General features: G+C 41.2%; 3 protein-coding genes and 2 long non-coding RNA genes across 8 annotated transcripts; 2 read left to right on the top strand and 3 right to left on the bottom strand.

Moving 5' to 3' along the window:
* Window positions 1-1,036: 1,036 nt before the first annotated feature.
* LOC134219749 (uncharacterized) lies at window positions 1,037-2,039 on the bottom strand. 4 transcript variants are annotated; one of them, XR_009981651.1, is made up of 3 exons: window positions 1,533-1,912; window positions 1,309-1,467; window positions 1,037-1,251 (listed from the first exon to the last, which is right to left on the bottom strand). It is a non-coding gene; the product is annotated as an uncharacterized LOC134219749 (long non-coding RNA). The 4 variants fall into 4 exon arrangements; XR_009981649.1 differs by having other exon boundaries at window positions 1,039-1,251; window positions 1,321-1,467; window positions 1,533-1,911; XR_009981650.1 differs by lacking the exon at window positions 1,037-1,251 and adding an exon at window positions 2,025-2,039 and having other exon boundaries at window positions 1,321-1,467; window positions 1,533-1,846.
* A 2,166-nt stretch (window positions 2,040-4,205) lies between these two features.
* Window positions 4,206-4,930, top strand: LOC134219750 (uncharacterized). Its single transcript, XR_009981652.1, has 3 exons — window positions 4,206-4,314; window positions 4,379-4,502; window positions 4,560-4,930. It is a non-coding gene; the product is annotated as an uncharacterized LOC134219750 (long non-coding RNA).
* A 692-nt stretch (window positions 4,931-5,622) lies between these two features.
* On the top strand, window positions 5,623-18,014 carry LOC134222465 (protein FAM98B-like). Its single transcript, XM_062701618.1, has 7 exons — window positions 5,623-5,727; window positions 5,797-6,163; window positions 6,227-6,712; window positions 7,006-7,231; window positions 16,321-16,344; window positions 16,541-16,923; window positions 17,294-18,014. The coding sequence occupies exons 1-7, from the start codon at window positions 5,696-5,698 to the stop codon at window positions 17,879-17,881; spliced, it is 2,106 nt and encodes a 701-aa protein (XP_062557602.1). The 5' UTR covers window positions 5,623-5,695; the 3' UTR covers window positions 17,882-18,014.
* LOC134224290 (BUD13 homolog) lies at window positions 7,217-9,241 on the bottom strand. The gene is made up of 3 exons (XM_062703626.1): window positions 8,982-9,241; window positions 7,700-8,917; window positions 7,217-7,640 (listed from the first exon to the last, which is right to left on the bottom strand). The coding sequence occupies exons 1-3, from the start codon at window positions 9,089-9,091 to the stop codon at window positions 7,277-7,279; spliced, it is 1,692 nt and encodes a 563-aa protein (XP_062559610.1). The 5' UTR covers window positions 9,092-9,241; the 3' UTR covers window positions 7,217-7,276.
* A 426-nt stretch (window positions 18,015-18,440) lies between the features above and the next one.
* On the bottom strand, window positions 18,441-19,684 carry LOC134224291 (uncharacterized). The gene is made up of 2 exons (XM_062703627.1): window positions 19,396-19,684; window positions 18,441-18,756 (listed from the first exon to the last, which is right to left on the bottom strand). The coding sequence occupies exons 1-2, from the start codon at window positions 19,547-19,549 to the stop codon at window positions 18,467-18,469; spliced, it is 444 nt and encodes a 147-aa protein (XP_062559611.1). The 5' UTR covers window positions 19,550-19,684; the 3' UTR covers window positions 18,441-18,466.
* Between the last annotated feature and the right edge of the window lie 1,925 nt (window positions 19,685-21,609).

Consider the following 21,609-nt stretch of genomic DNA (forward strand, 5'->3'; position numbering starts at 1 on the left):
GGTACCGGGAATCAAACCCAGCCACCCTCAGCATGATCTTGCTTAGTAGCCGCGCGTCTTACCGCACTGCTAAGGGCCGATGCCCACGTAGCGTTTTTTCAACGCCACGTGTACGCAGCGTTGAAAAAACGCAGGTGTGCATCGGTGCGGCGACGCTGCGTTACCGCTTTTTCCCGATGCACACATGCGTCCTTTTAACGCCGTGTGCACGCAGCGTTGAAAAGACGCTACGTGTGCATCGGGCCTAAGGGCCGATGCCCACGTAGCGGTTTTTCAACGCCACGTGCACGCAGCGTTAAAATAACGCTGGTGTGCATCGGCGTGGTGACGCTGCGTTACCGCTTTTTCCCAGTGCACACCTGCGTCTTTTTGACGCCACGTGCACTCTGCGTTGAAATAACGCTACGTGGGCATCGATCCTAAGGGCCGATGTCCACGTAGCGGTTTTTCAAGCTGCGTTGACGCAGCGTTACTCGGCGTTGAATCAGGCTATGAATGCACACGACAAGCGGTAATTTGCCGCAAAACTTCTAACGTCAAACCAATCTGTCACGCCAAATGTCATCCGCCTGCCAGCTGTTGTCAGTTTGTCATTTTCCATTCTGTTCCAATATGAATCGAGTTATCGATTCACATAAAGACATCAAACGTGAAATATGTAAAGAATTACAAATTTAAAAGTTTGATTTTGATTTGTATGAAGCTCATTGCCCCGAACAAGAATCAATGAGTAATACTATTAAGAACATGTCATTAGCTTTTACATACCTATATGATGACAGACTAGAGCAAGTAACTCAGTATTATCCCAAAATAAAAAGTTCCATTGATACTATCTAGTAGAGAGTAGAAAAATCAATTCACTGTCGATTCAAAAGTCACCCATTATCTACTTCTAAAATGAAAAGTTCGAACTTCCGAAATTAATTGTAGAGCTGTAAAATTGAAATCATGCCACACAATCCGAAAACACGTTTTCAATACAGAGAGGCATAAATTTGGCATTGCTTTGCTTTATCCCAATGTATTTTCTACAATTATAATAAATAATTATTGTTATAATTTCATAATGTTCTTTATTCTTTATTTCCAACTTAAATTTATTACTTCATTGGGTTAGATTAATCTTGAATAATTGTGGATCCAGACATTTAATTGTTCTTATCTTGAATCCATCATATGTTGTCTATGGGGTACGATTCTTTAATCATTTAATATATCGGCTAGATAGGGACGAATCATTATTTTGTTCTGGAATAAAATTCAATAAACATTTTGGTCAGATACTGCAGCCGATTTTCACTCCACTGTAACACGGACCGACCGCAATAGCGTTGCCCCACAACACTAGAAGAGTCGCACAGATCCCGGAGTCTTACTGTGGCTCGCCACCATCTCATCATGTGGTCCCGTTTCTTTTTGCAATCGCAATCCACATTGTTTGACGACATCCTTCCGTCAACATTCCTAAAACATGTTTATCTATCAGCAATAGAAAAGCTAACATATAGGAATCTCGGTATCGAACTTACATTTATTATTCTTCCCATGGAACTGGTATCGCCTGCCTTGGTGTAGGGTCCCGCGGAATACACTTTGTTGGTTGAATTTCGTCTGCTCCGTCATTCAGTCCAAAACTGTCACATCGCTGTCTGTTCGGAAATCAATTTATTCTGATAAAGTTGGTACAATCAACGTCACTATCGCACACATATTTCGGTTGACTTTAACACTATTCGCCAGCCTGGGATGTTTGCTTGTCACTTCTTTCCAAAGGTGTGCTGATCACGGCTGGTATTAACATAGGAGCGAAAGAAACATTTGCTGCTCCGAACTATTACTAGCACTATTATTTAAAAAAGTTAGATTTGAAACGTTTTGTTATTTGCAAACTAATTTGCGAGAACAAAATTAACTGATTTCCAATTTGTTTGTTTTGATTTCGCTCTGACACATTCTTTTTGCAGATTTTCCCATTAGAAATCTTGTTGGGAAGAAAATAATAGAGAAATGTCAAAAACTACTCGCGTGCACGCTGCGTTCCTGTGGGGAAAAGCGGTGACTTTGCGGTAACTTTCGCCGCAAATGAGACGCGAGTCGACGCCGCGTTAACGCAAGTGCGTGTGCATGATTCTATGTGATGTTGGGTACTTCCTGCCGCAAATGCGTGGACGCCGCGTGCACGCAAGTTCAAAACCGCTACGTGGACATCGGCCCTAAGGAGGGCTACATTAGACGTAGGTACTGCAAAATACAAAGCGTGCCGACGACATCCAAATCGTTGCAAACGCCACTTTACACGGACAAACTCAATTTACCCATTAATGGGTACTTTTATATGCTATTAATTTCTAATAATTTTTCTCATGAATGAGTTATGCCGCAGAAATTCAAAAAATAGGTAAACTCTCGCGTAACATTTGAAAAGGGCCTACAGCCAAAACGTAAACACTGAGAAAATGCCGTTCGAAAAAAATGCATCACAATTTCTATTCCTATTTCCCAGGTTTATGATATTTTAAGCAGCAAAAACTCCTAAAAGCACATAATCAGCACTATCTATCCATCCATAACCTTAATTGCATCGAAAACATGCAAAAATGTGTCGAAATCGTTAAAATAAAAGTTTAAGTCTATTTTAATTTTTTTCTCCGGGATAGGTCTTCTTGATAAGTCATTCTGCATTTGCTTGTCATTCATAGACCCTTTGTTTATGGCATTTTTCGAAAGTAAACACGGGATAAGGCTTTTCGGGAGGGGAAATTTTCTCTCTCCGAGGTCGGGCCGATGAAGGTTCGGAAAAAAATCTCGTTATCGGCCCGAAGTTGGAGAAGCCTTATCCCAGACAGAAAAAAACGAGTAGCTTGGCCGTTTTTTAGGGTGGACCTACACATATTTTGAAAATAACACGTTGTAGGCCCAATTAAAAATTAGTTTTTTCTAAGTAATTTAATTGAAGATGTGGAACATTTTTATACTATTAGTAGCTATTAGAGGATGCTATCGAAGGGTGTTAAAATTGAATTTGTTTACTTCTCATTGTAGGCCCTAATCAATTGTTAAGCGAGAACTTTTCTGCAGAGAGAAAAACATAGCACATAAAAGGACCCAGTAATGGATGGACGTCAGCCGATGCTCGGACAGGAACTGACGCTTTGATTCCGCTACCAACGCCAAACAATGATGCTTTGTTCTATGAAGAAAGTTCGTTTAAAATCAACTTTCTCAATCACTAATAGCATATAAATAATTGAACTCAGAACAGCGCTAGAAAAATTTCCTGCTGCTAGCGATTGCACTTTGAGAAAAAAATATTTCAACTTCACCTTCTTTCCGAATATAATATGGTCCTGAAAAGAGCCGACTTATGTGCCTCTCTAACAGCAACCACTGGGCCACGCGACCGCCATCCGATGCTTCGGCGCTACGGACACCGTCGATTGCCAGATTCGCCGACGATACTGACTGGTATACGGTCGTAAATTATGTGCTGTTGCGCACGCGAAACACGAGTATTTGTATACACACGGAAAATGAAGCCGTTGGTAAAAAAAAAACTGTACCTTACATGAATCTGATGTCCGTGTTGGGGATGCATGAACGGGATGGATTAATTCTGAATTTTTTACCGAGTTGCAAAGAAATAACATTTTCAATAGTTTAACGTTGATAATCAATAGTATCGATGGAATTGGAAAATTGCTGGAGAGTTTCCGAATCGATTGATAAGAAAATCTCGAATTTCGTGACGGTCTCGAATTTGGAAATTTCCGTTTTACACCTTGTATCCGAGTCATCCCCTTAGAAGTAGTTTACGCCAAAAATAAAGATTAAGCATCCATCTTACCCCATTTCCCCTTACACATTTGTTGTTCGCAAAAGGCAAAACCCCGATGAAAATTGTAAATTTGAATTCTAAATTTGGCTTATAAAGAGTTGAACAGGTCTAATGCATAATCTATAGATGTATACACTGTAAACCTGACAATACTCTTTAAAGAATAAAAATCACCCATTTTTTGGCGGTATATGGAAATGTCAAAATAATGGGTAAATATTTTTTCTGCATAATGAGTATTTTATGCCCAATTTCATGTTCCTTGTTTATACCCTTTAATGGGTGAAAAACGAATTGTGAACAAAACGAATGGTGCATTGTCGCTTTTTTGTGGTTTGGTAAATAAATATCAACCTAAAATAATAAAATATGTATACTCGCGTTAACCAGTCGTGGATGGTTCGGAATCAGGAACTGTTCCATCGCGTGGGTGCTTTACTGTTGGCCAGGATTCCGAGGGAACTTTCATAGAGATTGTGAGTTTTATGCTAGAAACCTGGAACGCTTCAACTTTAATTTGATTTTTTCCTTTCCGAACAGAATACCGAAGGAATCGAATAACGGTGAATATTTGATGTTTTTTAAGCCAATTGGACTCTCCCGACAACACACATGGAAGTTGGACTTTCTGAAAATGATTACGGAGTTCAATCGTGATTACGATGTAAGTTCCCTATAATCCGCCCAACCTTCATTAAATAAATAATTTTCTCACCCGCAGGACATTACCAGCAAGAATAGCGTATTGGCGAAGGACGTACTGGATTGATCTTCCTATGTCAGTAAGGATCGAATCGTGCTCGGGTGGAATTGTTATTTCCGGTGCACAGTCTACGTCTGCAGGATTTCAGCTACTTATCCAAATTCCTCACGGCAAATAGAACCGTTGTTCCGGCGAGTGGGAAAACATACAGTCAGATACGGATAGCACATATTCGGAAATCCGTCAATACGCAGACTCGTTCCAAAGGCAGCCACCGTAGACTTTTTATTTTGCCCCGGCGAACAAAAAACATTTTTGAATTTCTCTTTTTAAATCGCTTGTATTGCAATCATGATATTTGGATGTTTAAATAAAGATTTATTTCAAGATTTCCTTGTAGTGGTTCCACTTTTCCGATTTGCGATAAATATCACTAAAATTAATAAATGTCTTTTCAAAAATAATCAAGAGTAAAAAATACTCATTTTCCTGAAAATATTTTTTTGATAGTGGGTAAAAAGTACCCCTGAATTTGACGTACAGGCCTTTTACTCATTAATGAGTAAACGCTGTTTACTCTTTTAAGGGTGAAATCAGGAGTGATTCAGTTTGATTCTAAATTTTCGACCACTATTCTAGTTTGCATCTGGAGCAAAATAGAACAAGCGCGCTAGTTTCCCCAGCAGTGTTCTATTCATGTTTTTCAAATTTTCAATTAATTGAAATCATTATGTTACTGCCAAGAAAGGCGCCGGAATTGCAAAGTGGATTGATCCGTAGATAAAATGACGCATCCATACACCAATACAATTGAAAAATATTTGAATCTCGTGATTCAATCGTGGTTCAAATCTGCAGAAAATAGAACGGAGCGTTATACCAGTTTTATTTTTTTGACAGTTGACTGGTATAAAAACTGAATCTAGAACAGCTGCTGGGAAATTCAATGTTTCAGATTCATATTCAAACTGACAGCCCCGAACGATTTGAATCACTGCTGATTTTACTCTAATGAGTTGAACTATTTAAGTTCATAATGGGTACTTTTTCACCCATTAAAGAGTAGTTTGTTGGCACAGTGTACAAAATAAATGGAAGATTCAATCAATATCAACAGGTTGTGAAATTGTGTGTGATATGACTAAGGGCAAAAAATGGAAACTAGCAAACATCTTATGCTGTTAGGGTAAGTAATGAAATCGTTTTTACTTCGAATAATATTTAGTTCCTGTTGCTAAAATTCGACTTATTTTAGCTACAACCTACAACCCAGCGATGAAGAGGCATCGCTGGAACGGATACAGGCTGCCGGTATATCGAATAGTGACTACCGCCATTTGGTGCACTGGTTGACATGTGCTATCAAACAATATACGCCAGGAATCGACGAAAGTGTGTCTTCGGTGGATGATTTGCACAGCTTCGCTATGGAGCTATCTTCGTTTCTGAAGGAATTAGGCTGCCCCTATCACAGATTACTGGACGGACCCGTCAGTGCCAGGTATCGTTCGGAGGCAGATTCCACACTGCTAGTAGATTTTCTGACAGGAGAATGTATGACCGGAGTAATTACTCAGCAGATCCGAAACGAAGAAAAGAAACACCAAATCAGTCTAAGTCAGGTATTGTGAGGTTGAATTTCGATTGGTATTATTTATGATAAAACATTGGGCGTAATTTTCCAGACACTTGATACACCGTCAAACACAATGAAGCAACTATTTCAAACGTTACTGCCTGACGTGCACTGCAACGGAACAGAAACCACTATTCCTAAAGCTTTTGATCAGATGGCTAAACAACTGGACTCCACAACCCATCCTATTCCCGAGTTGCTATTCCGACCATCGGCCAATCTAAGCAACGACCAATGGATGCAACTAAGTCAGTGCAACTCAGATTTGCAGGAGGAATACAACCTCCGCAGGAAGTTAATGATAACTCGTTTGGATGTAACAATGTGGGGCTTTCAGTGGAAGGCAAACACAAAGCTGGATGTGGGGCAAATTTGGCGACAAAAGAAACGCTACCTCAGTACGCTGGAAGCAAGTTTGAATCAAACAGATATTGCAGATTTGTTGGTAGCTGATCAAAATCTTCTAACGGTTGAGAAGATTGTTTCAACACGAATACAGGGCAGAAGGAAGAACGTATTCCAAGGAAATTTGATTGTAAGTATATGTAAAGAAAAGTGTGATTATAATTTCCCAATATACCCATTAATCAGATTACTGTTTTACATTGGGGTCATTTTTTACGCGGTTTGCTTTTGCTTATTTCTGGAGTTTTGATTTAATGAAACATTGAGTCAACCCCAACCACAAAAAAATCAAAGACAAATCCGGTGGCATTGACAAGTTATGGAAATTGAGGTGTACCAAGACAATGATAAAATTCATCCGCGTAAAAAGTGACCCCGGTATATGTATATCTTTTTAAATATTTCACTTTTATTCCGATTTAGTTGCCACATCGCGGAGGTGTCGTTAGCATCGATACGAAACCACACATGCCGTCATGGTCATCGCGAGAAGAAGGCCAGCCTAGTGAAAATCTGCGTAGAAAGCAATCGAAAGAGACTAAACCCAACCCCAGCAACAACCAACAGAGAACGGGGGAAAAATCCAAGAAAAAACATCGCAAGGACAGTGGTGATATAGAAGAAAACCCGCATCAAACTAAAGATGATTGAAATTGTATATAAACGGCATTAAACAGAAGATACTTACAACAAATTACATGTCTTCCACGCTGTACTTGTAGGCTTCCTCTTCGACGGCCTTCTTTTTGCCCATCATTTCGAACCACTTTTTCTCGAAACCGTTGGATCGATCCACGCCATCCCAACGATAACCCGGGCGAATTCCGAACCGATTGTCCGGAAAGGCTCCCTTGTAGACAGGCTTCTGGGGACGACCCTCCTGGCGATCCTTTTCCTTTTTCTTGCTCCGAATGTATTCCAACATTGGATCACCGATGCGTTCCTGATGTTTCAAATATTCATCCAAATCTTCATCGTCTTTGTATCGCGCCAATGGTTTACTCATCTCGTGAGCTGCCTCCTCCAGTTGGGTTTTATACTCGTCTACTTGTTTCACACTAAAATAAAAGAACATATTTTTACCAAATCAAGATACAATTTCAAAGTATTATTTTACCCCTTTCCCCAACGGGTATAAATCTCCTTCTTCTTATCATCTCTTTTCCGCTTTTCAAACTCCTTACGCAACTCCTCTTCCACGTCCCGTCGCTTTCCGGACTTTTCGCGGGTCACCGTTTTGGCATATCGCCCGGATGCATCGGCGGACATGTTGTCGAACAGTTCGGTCTCTCGCCTTCGGAACTTCTCAGTTTCCTCTTTCAAAGCCCGAGCATCCTGCAGTCCAGCGCGCTTTCCATCCAATGTGGTGGTCATCTTTCGGGACGGTCCTGGCTGGGGAGATTCGCTTCTCCGCTCGCTTTTGATTCTCCTGGATGAATGATCGTGCTCACGTTTCACCCGACGGGGTGGACTTTGATCGGAGCTTGGAGAACGTTGTCTTCGTCTAGGTGGGCTTTCATCGGAGTCAGAAGGTTCTTGTTTTACCTTTCGCAAATTAAATTCCAACGTCCGAGATGGACTTCGCTCTTGTTTAATTCGTACCCGATCATGATCGGATTTTTTCGAACGCCTTGGTGGACTGATGTCCGATCCAGAATCCATTCGCGTCCTACCATGACGCGTGTCATCTTGTCGCTTTCTCGGAGGGCTTTGATCGGAATCGGATCCCCTTCCTCTAGGGGGGCTTTCATCGGAATTCTTACGTCTTCGATCCTTATGAGCACGTCGTGGTGGACTTTTATCTTTGTCTCTTCTTGATCGACTATCAGACTTGCTTCTAAGTGGGCTATGATCCGAATCGTATCTACGTTTGTCCCCTTCTTTCTTTCTGGGTGGACTTTCATCCGAATCTTTTCTCTTACTTGTGCTTGGCTTCCTCGGTGGGCTTTGGCTCGTGCTAGCCCGACGATAGTTCCTTATTGGCGTGCTACGTTCTCGACCCCTTCTCTGAGGGCTTTGGTCCGAATCCGATCCACGTTTATCCCTTCTTGGAGAGCTCTCATGTCGTAAGCTGGCCGAGCTTTGGCCTATTCTTACAGCCGGAATATTCTTGACCAAGCCAGGTGCCTTTCTGCCCCACGCGTCGCTACTGTCCGCTGCCAACTTCTTCCATTTGCTGCTACTGAAATCTTCCTTAGCTTTCAATTCCGGAGGACGCTCATCGATGACTCCTACGATTTGTGGCGCCTCTTCGCCTAAGCCGAACAACTCGTTCTCATCCTCGATTTCATGTTGAACGTGCGAGCTGAAGTCATCGGCATCTATTATTCGAACGCTGTAATTATGAATAAGGTAAAAATAGGTACTCAGGTAAATTATCATTAGCAAATTGCTCATACTTTGATTTGCTGGCGGATTTATCTTTTTTCTTTTTCTTCTTCTTTTTATCTTTGTCATTGGATAGATAACGTTTAAGGTACGCTTTTTGGTCAATTTTCGCACTATTCATTTTAACCTTGATTGTAATTCATTTATTTGAATTATTATTGTATACTATAATATAAATTCCTTGATTTTTTTCACTTTTTTATTGACAAAATATTCACTGTTTGTTTTTATATGCGGAAGTGTATACAAGATGTGAGACGTTATAAAATTCGGTTTCAACCAGGCGGGGGGGGGATAAGAGCAAAAAAAAATGAAAGATGTTAGAGCATCATTATCGGTCGCGAGCATTTTAATAAAAGATATTTTAGTCTGAGACGAGACCTGCAAAGACGGCTTCTTTTTCCTTGTTTTGACACTTGTTCTTCTTTTCATCACAGTTGATCATCGATTCTCAACTGTTTCCTTGAGTGTTTCACCTAAATCCCGGGTAGAATCTTCTGAGCGCAATAAAAGTGTTTGCAATTCACGGATTTATCCAGCTTTCCACGGCTGTCGGTGTGTAAAAATCAACCAGTCACTGTACTTTTTGACACTTCTTCTTCTTCTTCGTTGGCATTACATCCCCCACTGGGACATTGCCGCCTCGCAGCTTAGTGTTCATTAAGCACTTCCACAGTTATTAACTGCGAGGTTTCTAAGCCAAGTTACCATTTTAGCATTCGTATATCATGAGGCTAACACGATGATACTTTTATGCCCAGGGAAGTCGAGACAATTTCCAATCCGAAAATTGCCTAGACCGGTACCGGGAATCGAACCCAGCCACCCTCAGCATGGTCTTGCTTTGTAGCCGCGCATCTTACCGCACGGCTAAGGAGGGCCCCGACTTTTTGACACTAGCTGGAGGAAAACTCACTGGCGAAAAGGCCTTTTTTCCCTTCCCCTCACCCAGGAACGCCAGTGAGCTTTCCTCCAGCTAGTGTCAAACAGTACAGTGACCGATTGATTTTTACACAGCAGCAAGCCGCCATTACCGAGCGTGGAAAGCTGGATAATCTTATTTTTAAAGAGATTTTCCTATCGGGAATAAAACACGTATTCATAACTGTGCAATATTAAGCTGTCCGGCTATTCTAGAATACTTTTCAAAGTGAAAAAGTCGTAAAACAAAATCATTCGGAATACTTTTTGAGGGATACCAATACTTTCACACAAAAAGGTGCTGGTTGCATCTGACAATTCGTGACAGTGCTTGCTGGTTGCAGATGAAGTGACTTTTTTTCCTCTTTGCAAGTCCCGTCCCAGATTTTAGTTATTGCGCTGTTTACACTAAATCGAACAACACAGTTTGAAAGTGTGACGGTTCCAAACTGTGATCAAAAGTGTGACGGTGTCGATTACAATGGATTTTGACATCGATAAATGTCAGACGAAAGCAAACGGTGTGAAACCACGTGCTTTTGTTTTGAACATTTTCTTCTGACATTTTCGCATTTTGCAACTTCTTGCATTTTCTCCTTCTAAATGATGGCCAAGGTTGCCAGTTGTGCAGTTTTCATAATTATTGTCTGTTTCCTTGGTAACAAAACGCGCCGACCATTTTTTAGGCACTATCAAAATCGTCGCCAACATCTTTATTCTAAAATTATGTTAGTTTTATTAGAAAATAATGTCAATCTGCATTAAAAACAGGGCTCAATTTTTGGAAATAATGTGATTATTGAGTATATAAAATTTTGTTCACAGTTGATTTGACAGGTCTTATGGCCATTTCCGCTGGCGACGATATTGGCGTCAATTTGTTTTGCGACGATTTCAAATCGTCGCGGCCGATAAGGTGGGAAATTGATAATATTTCCTTCAGAAAATAATATTATTTAGTGGGATTCGAGGAAAAGAAATCGGCAACTGTGTGCACGCAATAAAAAAGTGTGATTATCGAAGTGCATCGATAATCCATGTTAACAATCAATAATAAGGAGCAGTCAAGTCGTATGGGTGCTTCGCTTCGCATCGCACTTCGCGTCTACTCTGGCCGCACCATATTGTCGCGCTTATCTTTTTCTAGAATGCTGTGGCGGTCTTACACTCGCAGGCTCAAACGTCAAGATAGCCGCCGTGTTAAAAGATAGGCATCATTTTCCCGTGCTTTTCGCGAAATGACAGCAGTTTTCGATTGTATTAGTGAGAGGCAACCGGAGTCACTGAGTACATGGAGAGCGTATATCATGGCAAGTGCATACTTACTTGATACTTGATACTTGATGGGCTACAGCTCTTCGATGAACCTACGTCGAATGGAGTATCCTTCTCCACTGGACTCGATCTTGGGCCAATCGCTTCCAGTCGCCCTGAACATTGAGCGCCCTCAGATCCTCTTCAACTGCAAAAAGCCATCGTGTACGCGGCCTTCCACGAAGCCTGCGGCCTCTTCCGGGTTCTCTACTAAATTTTATCTTCGCTTGACGTTCTTCCGGCATACGAACAACGTGACCAGCCCACCGTAGTCTGCCGTGTTGTATAAGCTTAATAATATCCAGCCCTTTATACACCTACACATACAATATGTACAATTCGTGATTCATGCGACGCCGCCAGATACCGTTCTCCTGTTTACCGCCGAGTATTGTCCGCAGCACCTTACGCTCAAACACTCCGAGAGCTCTCCGATCAGCCTCCTTTAACGTCCATGTCTCATGGCCGTATAAAGCCACCGGAAGAATCAGAGTAGTATACAGCGCGAGTTTTGTTTTCGTTTGCAGACTACGGAACTTAAGCTGGTTAAGAAGTCCGTAATAAGCCCTATTTGCAGCTGCAATACGCCTTTTCACCTCGCGGGTAACATCATTATCGCACGTCACTAATGTTCCAAGATACACAAATTCTTCTACCACTTCAAATTTTTCACCATCCAGCACTATTTCGCTACCACCACCACTAATGAACCCACGTTGATTGCCAGCGACCATGTACTTCGTTTTTCTGGTATTGATCGTAAGTCCAATCCTCGCTGTCTTCCTCTTAAAAGGCGCAAAAGCCTCTTCCACGGCACGGCGATCAATTCCGATAATATCGATATCGTCCGCAAATCCCAGGAGCATATGCGATTTTGTGATAATGGTACCGCTTCTTTGCACACCAGCTCTCCTAATCGCTCCCTCGAGCGCTATATTGAACAGTAGGTTCGAGAGTGCATCACCCTGTTTTAATCCATCTAAGGTAACAAATGACGTCGATATTTCATCCGCAACCCTTACACTTGATTTCGATCCGTCCAACGTTATACGAATCAGCCGTATCAGTTTCGCCGGAAAACCATGTTCAATCATAATTTGCCATGATTCATTCCGTTTCACTGAATCGTACGCCGCCTTGAAATCATTAAACAGATGATGTGTCTGCAAGTTGTACTTCCGGAATTTATCAAGGATTTGTCTCAGGGTAAACATTTGATCCGTCGTTGATCGGCCCTCACGAAAACCTGCTTGGTATTCGCCGACGAAGGACTCTTCAAGTGGTCTCAATCTGTTGAACAGAATACGGGACATAATTTTGTACGCCGAATTAAGAAGGGTTATTCCTCGGTAATTGGCGCACTCCAGTCTGTGCCCTTTCTTAAAGAGAAGGCAAATGAGGCCGTCCAACCAGCTAGCAGGCATTTCCTCGTCTTCCCATATTTTCGACATAATATGGTGCAGAACTTCATGAAGCTGCTCACTGCCATGTTTGAGAAGTTCAGCCGGGAGCTGGTCCTTCCCCGCAGCCTTATTGTTTTTCAGCTCTTTGACAGCTTTTTTAACCTCATCTAGTGTAGGTGACTCCACAGCTTGTCCATCGTCGCTAATATTTATTCTGTTCACCGATGCACCGTCACTTCCTCCATTCAACAAAGTCTCGAAGTGTTGCTTCCACCTGGCAGCCACTTCAGTTTTATCTGTCAGCAAATTCCCTTGTTGGTCGTTGCACATGACGGGAGATGGCGCTGTCTTTCTCCGCACGCCATTGACAGACTCATAAAACCTCCGCATATCGTTCTGCTCCATTTTTTCCTGCGCCTCACTAATAACTTGTTCTTCGTACTCTTTTTTCTTCCTGTGGTGGGTTCGTTTTTCGGCTGCTCTTGCTTCCTTGTACCGATCTCTATTCGATCGGGTACCCGACACCAACATCCGGCTTCTGGCAACGTTCTTCTCGTCTGTCACTCTCTGACACTCCACATCGAACCAACCCGTCCTGGGTCGCCTCTGTGCAGTGCCTACCACTTCTCGTGCTTTTGTGCTCACCGCTCCATGGATCGACTCCCATAGATCGTTGCTGTTGTCGCTAACGTTGATTGCACTTATCCGTTCGTCGAGCTTCTGGCGGTACTCAGCCGATACTCCTTCCGCCGACAATCGCTGGATATTGTAACGCATCGTTCGCTGTGATCTTTCGTTCGATACAGTTGACAACCGTGATCGAATTTTACTGACAACGAGGTAGTGATCAGAGTCAATGTTCGGACCTCTGAATGTCCGCACATCGATAACATCCGAGAAATGGCGCCCATCCACCAGAACATGGTCTATCTGGTTGCAAGTTTCACCATTTGGGTGTCTCTAGGTGTGCTTTCGGATGTTCTTTCGTGCAAAGTAGGTGCTATTGATGGCCATCCCTCTGGCAGCAGCAAAAGGCTCTCCCTACCGATTATGGGACGGAAAAAGTCCTCACTACCGACCTGAGCGGTAGCGTCTCCGATAACAATTTTCACGTCATGCTTTGGGCACTCTCCATAGGCTTTATCAAGACATTCATAAAACGTGTCCTTCACGTCGTCGGATTTATCGTTTGTCGGTGCGTAAACGTTGATTAGGCTGTAATTGAAGAATTTGCCCCGTATCCTCAACACACAGATTCGTTCGCTAATGGGTTTCCACCGCATCACTCGCTTCATCTGCTTGCCCATCACTACGAAACCAACTCCATACTCTGCTTTTTCACCGCCCCTGTGATAGATGTTATACTTGAATGCAGTATTGGTCGTGGGGTCCACGGCTCGGAATTCACGTTCTCCGGATCTAGGCCATCGGACTTCTTGAATAGCGGCCACGTTCACTCCAACCTTCTGCAGTTCACGAGCCAGAAGGCTCACTCGTCCAGGTTCATTTAGGGTCCTGACATTCCAGGTACCGAGTTTCCAATCATAGTCCTTATTTCGTTGCCGGGTCGGTTGCCAAAATAACGTTCTCTTTTTCTTCTATCTCCATTTTTCGTGGTATTTGAGAGGCTTCAGTAAGCTACCTTACCGGGGTCGCGTTACCTACATCGCGATGATGGGGCTGCCACCTTAGGTATAGCTGACGCGATACAGCATTTCGTTAATCAGCCGCTGGGTACCAGGCAGACGCTGTTTGAGCCGCACCTCCTGGTGAACAGACGCTCGAAGCGTACCTTCTCACTCTAGCTGATGTCAGAAGGACAACAGTGCCCAGGCTGCACTACCAGCTAAGTACACAACCCTTAGCTGGCGGTCTTTTGTCATCGGACGACCCGTGGAAGCGTGAGATAGGGACTTGTGGGGACCAGAGCTCTGTTGGGCGCTCCTTCCTTGATGTCAATCCACCATTTTTGCAGGCAAGTGCATACGATGGGTGAGATTTTCATTGACTCTGTTGTGTTTAGTGACCGTTGCGATTACCTGAGAAGCAACCAGCAGGAAGCCGCAATATTCTATTTTATCTCGAGATGCATAATATTGTCTTTTTCTAGAATCCTGCGGCGGTCTTAGGGTAAAATCAGCACACTGACAAAAATCCAATCATATCCATTATGTGTGGCACACATAAATTTTGACTATAGCATTTCCCACATAACGGCCAGGTGAATTCGCATAGCATATATGTGGAAACACACATAACCATTATTAACTAATAACCTTTATGTGGATTCTCCTATAGCACACATAAAATTTATTTGGAAATTTCTTTAGATTTTTGCCAATAAAAATGTGTGGATTTTTATTAGTGCAGTGATTCAAATCGTTCGGGGCATATGAATCTGAAATATTGTCAGATTTTCTGGATATGATACACTGCGCGGCGTTTGTAATGTTCTCAAATGGGTACTTGCACAAAACTTCACGCGGCGAATGACTGTCGAAAGGTACGGCCGCGCCAAACGATACACCGCAATGCTATTCACCCATAAGAATCAAGTAAACGGGGTGCAGAAAGCGCGACGGTACCTTTCATGAAGGGTTCGCCGCGTGCAATTTTGAAAACATCAGGCAATATTCATTTTCCCAGTAGTTCTAGACTAATTTTGTATACCAGTCAAATGTCAAAAAAATAAAACTGGTATAACGCTCCGTTCTGTTTTCTGCAGATTTGAACGACCCGGTGACAAGCGCGGTGTCATCATCATCAATAGACATAGACCGCTGTCATCATTGAAACGCAGTATGAAAAAAAATTATAGCCCAGGACATCCTGGCTACGATCTGGCGATGGGCTAAACAATAGGATGTCAGTAGCCTGGATTTGAACCACGATTGAATCACGAGATTCAAATCTTTTCCAATTGTTTTGGTGTATGAATCCGTCATTTTATCTACGGATCAATCCACTTTGCAATTACAATGCACTCTTAGAGTGAAATCAGGAGTGATTCAGTTTTATTCCAAATTTTCGACCACTATTCTAGTTTGAATCTGGAGTTAAATAGAACAAACTCGCTGGTTTCCCCAGCAGTTTTCTATTCATGTTTTTCAAATTTTCAATTAAATGAAATCATCATGTTGGCGCCAAGAAAGGCGCCGTAATTGCAAAGTGGATTGATCCGTAGATAAAATGACGCATTCATACACCAAAACAATTGGAAAATATTTGAATCTAGTGATTCAATCGTGGTTCAAATCTGCAGAAAATAGAACGGAGCGTTATTCCAGTTTTATTTTTTTTTTTGACATTTGACTGGTATAAAAAATAAATCTAGAACAGCTGCTGGGAAAATTAATGTTTCATGAATCTTCAATCTATTCAATCTGACAGCCCCGAACGATGCGTGTGCGTTGTTCCGTGTGGAAGAGATGTGAGCCATAAAACTGTTTGACGTTAAAACGAATAAAATCGGTCGTTTTTTTTACGTTTTTTACCGTCGCATGCAGTCGGCCATGGCATCGTCAAGTTGAGCTCGCGAGTCGCAAAGTCAAGCAGCCGAACTCGGAGACCTACACGTGTTTTGGTTTAAATTTATTATTTAGCGTGCCCGTGAATTTATTTTAAAATTATTCCTTTGAAACAGTAATCGTATTATTTCGAATTGTATATAATATCGGTTCAATTGTGGTAATATAAAGTTTATATTGAAAAGCTTACTCAAATATGGGGAAACCAGGTAGGTTATATTCTTTTAGGTAAAGTTTGCTTTCTAATTATAAATTGCTGTTATTTGTATAGTTACCAAGTTTTCAATAATCTCATATTTGCTCAAAAATGGAAAGCGGTTCCAAGAGCATTACTCGATCTGGAATTTACCGCATTGTTTTCAATAACTTAACCTCAATGTTCACTGTTTATCTTCCTTCTTACAGGGTTCTCGCCTAGAGGTGGTGGCGGCGGTGGCGGAGGCCGCGGTGGTTTTGGTGGTCGAGGAGGTGGCGGTGGACGTGGTGGAAGCGGTGGTGGTCGAGGTGGTTTTGGTGGCCGCGGCGGTGGTGGTGGTCGTGGCGGTTTCGGTGGCCGTGGCGGACCTGGTGGACGTGGAGGCGGTGGGGGCCGTGGTCGTGGTGGCCCTCGGGGAGGTGGTCGTGGAGGAGGAGCAAAAGGCGGTGGTTTCAAGGGAGGCAAAACAGTTGTCATCGAACCTCATCGTCATGAGGGAGTTTTCATCGCTAGAGGAAAGGAGGACGCGCTGGTCACATTGAATCTGGTCCCCGGATCGGAAGTGTATGGCGAAAAACGTATATCGGTTGAGGTACGTCTTATAATGTTGAAATTTACTACAGTAGAGTGGTTTTCTATGAGTTGTACAAAAAAATATGTAGCTTATCAATAGCAAACTCGTCAAATTAATGAAAACAGATTTTTCACACATTAAATATACTAATGTAATGTAGCACAACTTGAAAACCGCTTTACTCAGAAATATTGATATTCATGATGAAGTTGCACAGGGGTATTGAATTGGCAGGAATGTGGCCAACGGTGGATTGTTATTAGGAAGCAGGAGCCTGAGGCACACTGCTTTCTGGGCTTTCCATTGTAGAACTTGCTTTCTGATTCGGACTGTACAACATTTCAGCAAACTTACTCAGGAGAAAATTCTAAAGCATTTTGTTTTTCAGACCGATGGGGAAAAGAACGAATACAGAGTTTGGAATCCATTCCGATCGAAACTGGCGGCCGCTGTTCTCGGAGGAGTTGACAAAATTCACATGCCACCAGGCTCAAAAGTTTTATATCTCGGTGCGGCTTCCGGTACAACGGTTTCGCATGTTTCAGACGTCGTAGGACCAGAAGGACTAGTCTATGCCGTAGAGTTTTCGCATCGATCGGGACGTGATTTAATAAATGTAGCCAAAAAGCGGACTAATATCATTCCGATCATTGAAGACGCTCGTCATCCTCACAAATACCGGATGTTGGTTGGTCTGGTCGACACCATTTTCGCCGACGTTGCCCAACCCGATCAGGCTCGAATCGTCGCCTTGAATGCTCATCAGTTTTTGAAGAACGGAGGCCATTTTGTTATTTCAATCAAGGCATCCTGCATCGATTCGACTGCCGTTCCGGAAGCAGTGTTCGCTGCGGAAGTCAAAAAGTTGCAATCGGAAAAACTAAAACCCCAGGAGCAGATTACTCTGGAACCATACGAACGTGACCATGCAGTTGTCGTGGGAGTTTATAGGCAAGCTCCCAAAAGTACGGCGTAAACAAAATAAACTAAGATTAAGTTTAAATATTAATGTTACTGTAGATTTATTTTTTCTAATAGATAACGATAGAACTTCCCATAATTATCCAGATTTATGTCTTTTATTACATACAATAAAACATATTTCCGTATCTAAGTTGTTTTGATGTTGTACAGGTATTAACGGATTTGGTCATCAATAATTTCCATAGAACAGAGCTTCCCAAACTTTTGGATATGCGACCCACCCAATAAGTGTAATTTTAGGATAATTATCAATTCTTGTTAAACTTTTTATAGAAATCTTGATCCAACATTCGCAAGCTTTGTTCAAACAAAAAAATAAATAATATTTTGTTTCCAAGTCACAGCCATAATAGTAAAATGAGTCTGGAATGTTACTTCATAACTTTTGGATGACTTCTTAAAATTATTTGTCCCAGTGCAGAAATCCAAATACAAAAGCTGGAGAATAGAACAGCCACTTAAATATGAATCAAGTTTTGTTGTTCGCGACCCACCAATGGTAAGCCCGGGGGGTCGTGACCCACAGTTAGGGAGCCCATGGCACAGAACAATTTATTTATTAGAACCGTGATAACATTTATTTATCTTTTTTAACATCTGTTTTTAAATCTTCTTGCGTTAGTGGTTCGTGCAGCACGCTGGACAGTTCCATCCAGTCGAGTGCCTTCTCGAAGGCGTCATTCTTTGAGGGAATTTTGTCGTAGTTCCAATAGGTAAACTCCTTGAAGGCTCCAGCGAAGCTAAAATTCCGCTCTTCTTCCGATGAGAGCGGTTTACTGGTTTCTTGGAATATCACACCGCAGTAATTCTCCGGCAGATCGATCCGTTTTCCCCGCAATGGATATCCACGAAGTGCATTTGCCAGGGCTATACAATGTTATTGAATTTGTTTATTAGTCTTAAGTATCAACGTGGTTTGCTGCAGCAAATTATAATTTGGTTTGAAATTTTATTGTTGTTCAAACAGCATTTGAATAGTACCGTCGTCGTGGGTGACAATGGGTCAAATGGGGGTGAGAATGGGTCACTGTTTCAAGTACTAAGAACGCTTGTAGAATAGATTGAATGCATCTGAGGGCAAGAAGGCTAAAATATAAGAGACCTTTTTGAACAATTCTGCTATCTGACCTCCAGGCTGCCGGTAAGAGCGATGACCCATTCTCACCCCCAATGGCGGTAGTGCAATTAAGAGCACTGGCCACCCAATCTCGGAATAAAGAGCAATATTTAATAATATTAAATATTGCTCTTTATTCCGAGATTGGGTGGTAAAAATAAAAAGCTGTTCATGTACTGAACATTGCTGATTTATGTACTAAACAGCCAGCCTCCAGCTATGTTATAAAACAGCAAATTTGTACATGGACAGCTTTTTATCTTCGTTACATTGAAAAGTAAAGTGAATTCGTCGATTCTACGTAATTTTTAAATTCATATTAAAATAAAAAAAACTTATATACAATTAAAAACTAGATTTAAAATATGTGCAATAAATTTTCTACTTACTATTATCTTCCAATTTCTCTGTATAAGAATCGAAATATTGTTCTACTTTGGCTGGTCCGTCGCCGCGGATTGTTGCTGGAATGTATTGCAGTCTGGAAACATCCTGAAGGCTTGCTTGCACGTCTGATGATTTAAGATGCAGATTAATGGCCATTTTTATTCGTAGACCCTCAAACTTGTGTAACTATTTTACTTATAAATTAAAAAAAAAAGATTTTTTTTAAATTTTATTGAAACAAAACCGCGCGCTTATGATTGTTTGCAACAAGAGAGACACAACACAACACATAAACAACACAACAAATAAACGTCAAGTTAACAAAGCGGGGGCACGTTCTTACATTAAGGTGCCGGTTTGGAGCAGTGTGGGCAAATTTGAAGAAACTTTCGCACACTTAAATTTGAAGACATTTCTCGCTTAACTTTTCAAAAGGATCTAAGTAACATTTTTTTCATGAATTAATTTGAATAGCGCAATCAAGAGAACAACATGAAAGCTTTTGATTGCAGTACTCAAATTAATTCATGAAAAAAATGTTACTTAGGTCCTTTTGAAAAGTTAAGCGAGATTTCTAGGAACTTTTTGACCTTTGTATGCGTTACGCAGGCATGTTACGTATTAATTTATCAATAAAACTCTTAAATTATGAAATAAAATGCATGGTATTTGAAACAAATTCACTTTAGTATTGAAAATCCAATTACCGAGGAATAACCCTCCTTAATTCGGCGTAGAAAATTATGTCCCGTATTCTGTTCAACAGATTGAGACCGCTTGAAGAGTCCTTCGTCGGCGAATACCAAGCAGGTTTTCGTGAGGGCCGATCAACGACGGATCAAATGTTTACCCTGAGACAAATCCTTGATAAATTCCGGGAGTACAACTTGCAGACACATCATCTGTTTATTGATTTCAAGGCGGCGTACGATTCAGTGAAACGCAAGCTTATAACGCATATGTAATTTTGACTGCATGGTATGTCGTTTTTCATTATGCGGGTGATTGAGTGTTTAATTTTGATAAAATATCGAAAACAAAAGTGCACACAAAAAAATAACGTTAATCGAATTAAAAAAATCGTTGGTTAAAATAAAAAGTTTCATTGGTTATTTTTCGTAGAGAGTCGCGGATCATTAAAATAAAAGTTAGTCAACTTTCGATTCATAATCGGTAAGGTTGTCATATATGAAATTGAAAGTTTGAACTTTTAAAAATCAATTGTAGAACTGTCAAATAGAAACTATGAAAAATAAAAGTACGAATACTTTTAAATTGATAAAAAGTATGTTTCATTTATAGTTTTTTAATACTGTCAAACCATTAAAGAATAAAATAGGGAAAATTTATGGATTCTTGTTATTGATAATCGTTAGTTTTTATTTTACATTAACATAATTTATTTATTTATTTATTTGGGTGAGAATTAATGTCCAGGCGATCAACTTCAGTTTTCCATAGATTATTCCCGATATGTTGTTTGAAGACAATGCTGATTAGGTGGCCACTGCAGGACAGCTGGGGGCTCGGTTTCGCCATCGCCATATCGGGTGAAGTTTGCTGCGCCGGAAGAATACCTAGAAGAGTCGGAAAGATGCTGTAAATCAATAGTAATGTCTTGATAACTTTCATAAGATTAAAAAAATTACATCTCAAGTGACACTTTTTTAATGTATTAAAGCCTTAATTAAAGTGTTACTTACCACCAAAACCTTGACCATAGCGCGATTTGCGTCGGCTGCACTCGTTGCACTCGCTGCACTACTTCTATTCGGTTGGGGATTCTAAAAGACGAAAACAAACTGTTTGTGAGTGAAGAATACAAACATTTGTTTTCTCTTTCCATCGTTCGGTGTCACAGCACCGGCTATGTGTTGTTTACGTAAGGTGATTTAACATTTCTTGAACTTCTGTGACGAAAGTGCGTACTTTTAATTTTGCACACAGTCTCGAAACAAAATACTTTTACATAAAATACAAACATTTTAAGGAGACGATTTTTACTCTCATTTTAAAGAAAATAAGTCGCTTTTCAGATAGAAAGCGCATTACATTTGTTTGTATAGTTTTATTTTTTTCTGTGTGTGCATAAAAATTGCCTCGCCATAACAAAAATGTGGTAGAGCGTAGAGCATTAACACTGTTGTTTACATTTTAGAACCAGCACATGTCGGGGTAGGGATTCAGTGCTCCGCCTTCTCCCCCTAGATAAATCG

Source organism: Armigeres subalbatus, chromosome 3, assembly GCF_024139115.2.
Source record: "Armigeres subalbatus isolate Guangzhou_Male chromosome 3, GZ_Asu_2, whole genome shotgun sequence".
In the NCBI taxonomy this organism is placed as follows: Eukaryota; Metazoa; Arthropoda; class Insecta; order Diptera; family Culicidae; genus Armigeres; species Armigeres subalbatus.

What these genes read in the sequence shown, in the direction of transcription:
- LOC134222465 (XM_062701618.1), top strand. Translation starts at nt 5,696, where the DNA reads ATGGAAACTAGCAAACATCTTATGCTGTTAGG. An exon ending in TATTCCAAGGAAATTTGATT is followed by an intron (nt 6,713 to 7,005) that starts GTAAGTATATGT and finishes ATTCCGATTTAG; the next exon opens with TTGCCACATCGCGGAGGTGT. An exon ending in GCATCAAACTAAAGATGATT is followed by an intron (nt 7,232 to 16,320) that starts GAAATTGTATAT and finishes TATATTGAAAAG; the next exon opens with CTTACTCAAATATGGGGAAA.
- LOC134224290 (XM_062703626.1), bottom strand. Translation starts at nt 9,091, where the DNA reads ATGAATAGTGCGAAAATTGACCAAAAAGCGTACCTTAAACGTTATCTA. An exon ending in AAATCCGCCAGCAAATCAAA is followed by an intron (nt 8,918 to 8,981) that starts GTATGAGCAATT and finishes TCATAATTACAG; the next exon opens with CGTTCGAATAATAGATGCCG. An exon ending in TATACCCGTTGGGGAAAGGG is followed by an intron (nt 7,641 to 7,699) that starts GTAAAATAATAC and finishes CTTTTATTTTAG; the next exon opens with TGTGAAACAAGTAGACGAGT.
- LOC134224291 (XM_062703627.1), bottom strand. Translation starts at nt 19,549, where the DNA reads ATGGCCATTAATCTGCATCTTAAATCATCAGACGTGCAAGCAAGCCTT. An exon ending in AGAGAAATTGGAAGATAATA is followed by an intron (nt 18,757 to 19,395) that starts GTAAGTAGAAAA and finishes AACATTGTATAG; the next exon opens with CCCTGGCAAATGCACTTCGT.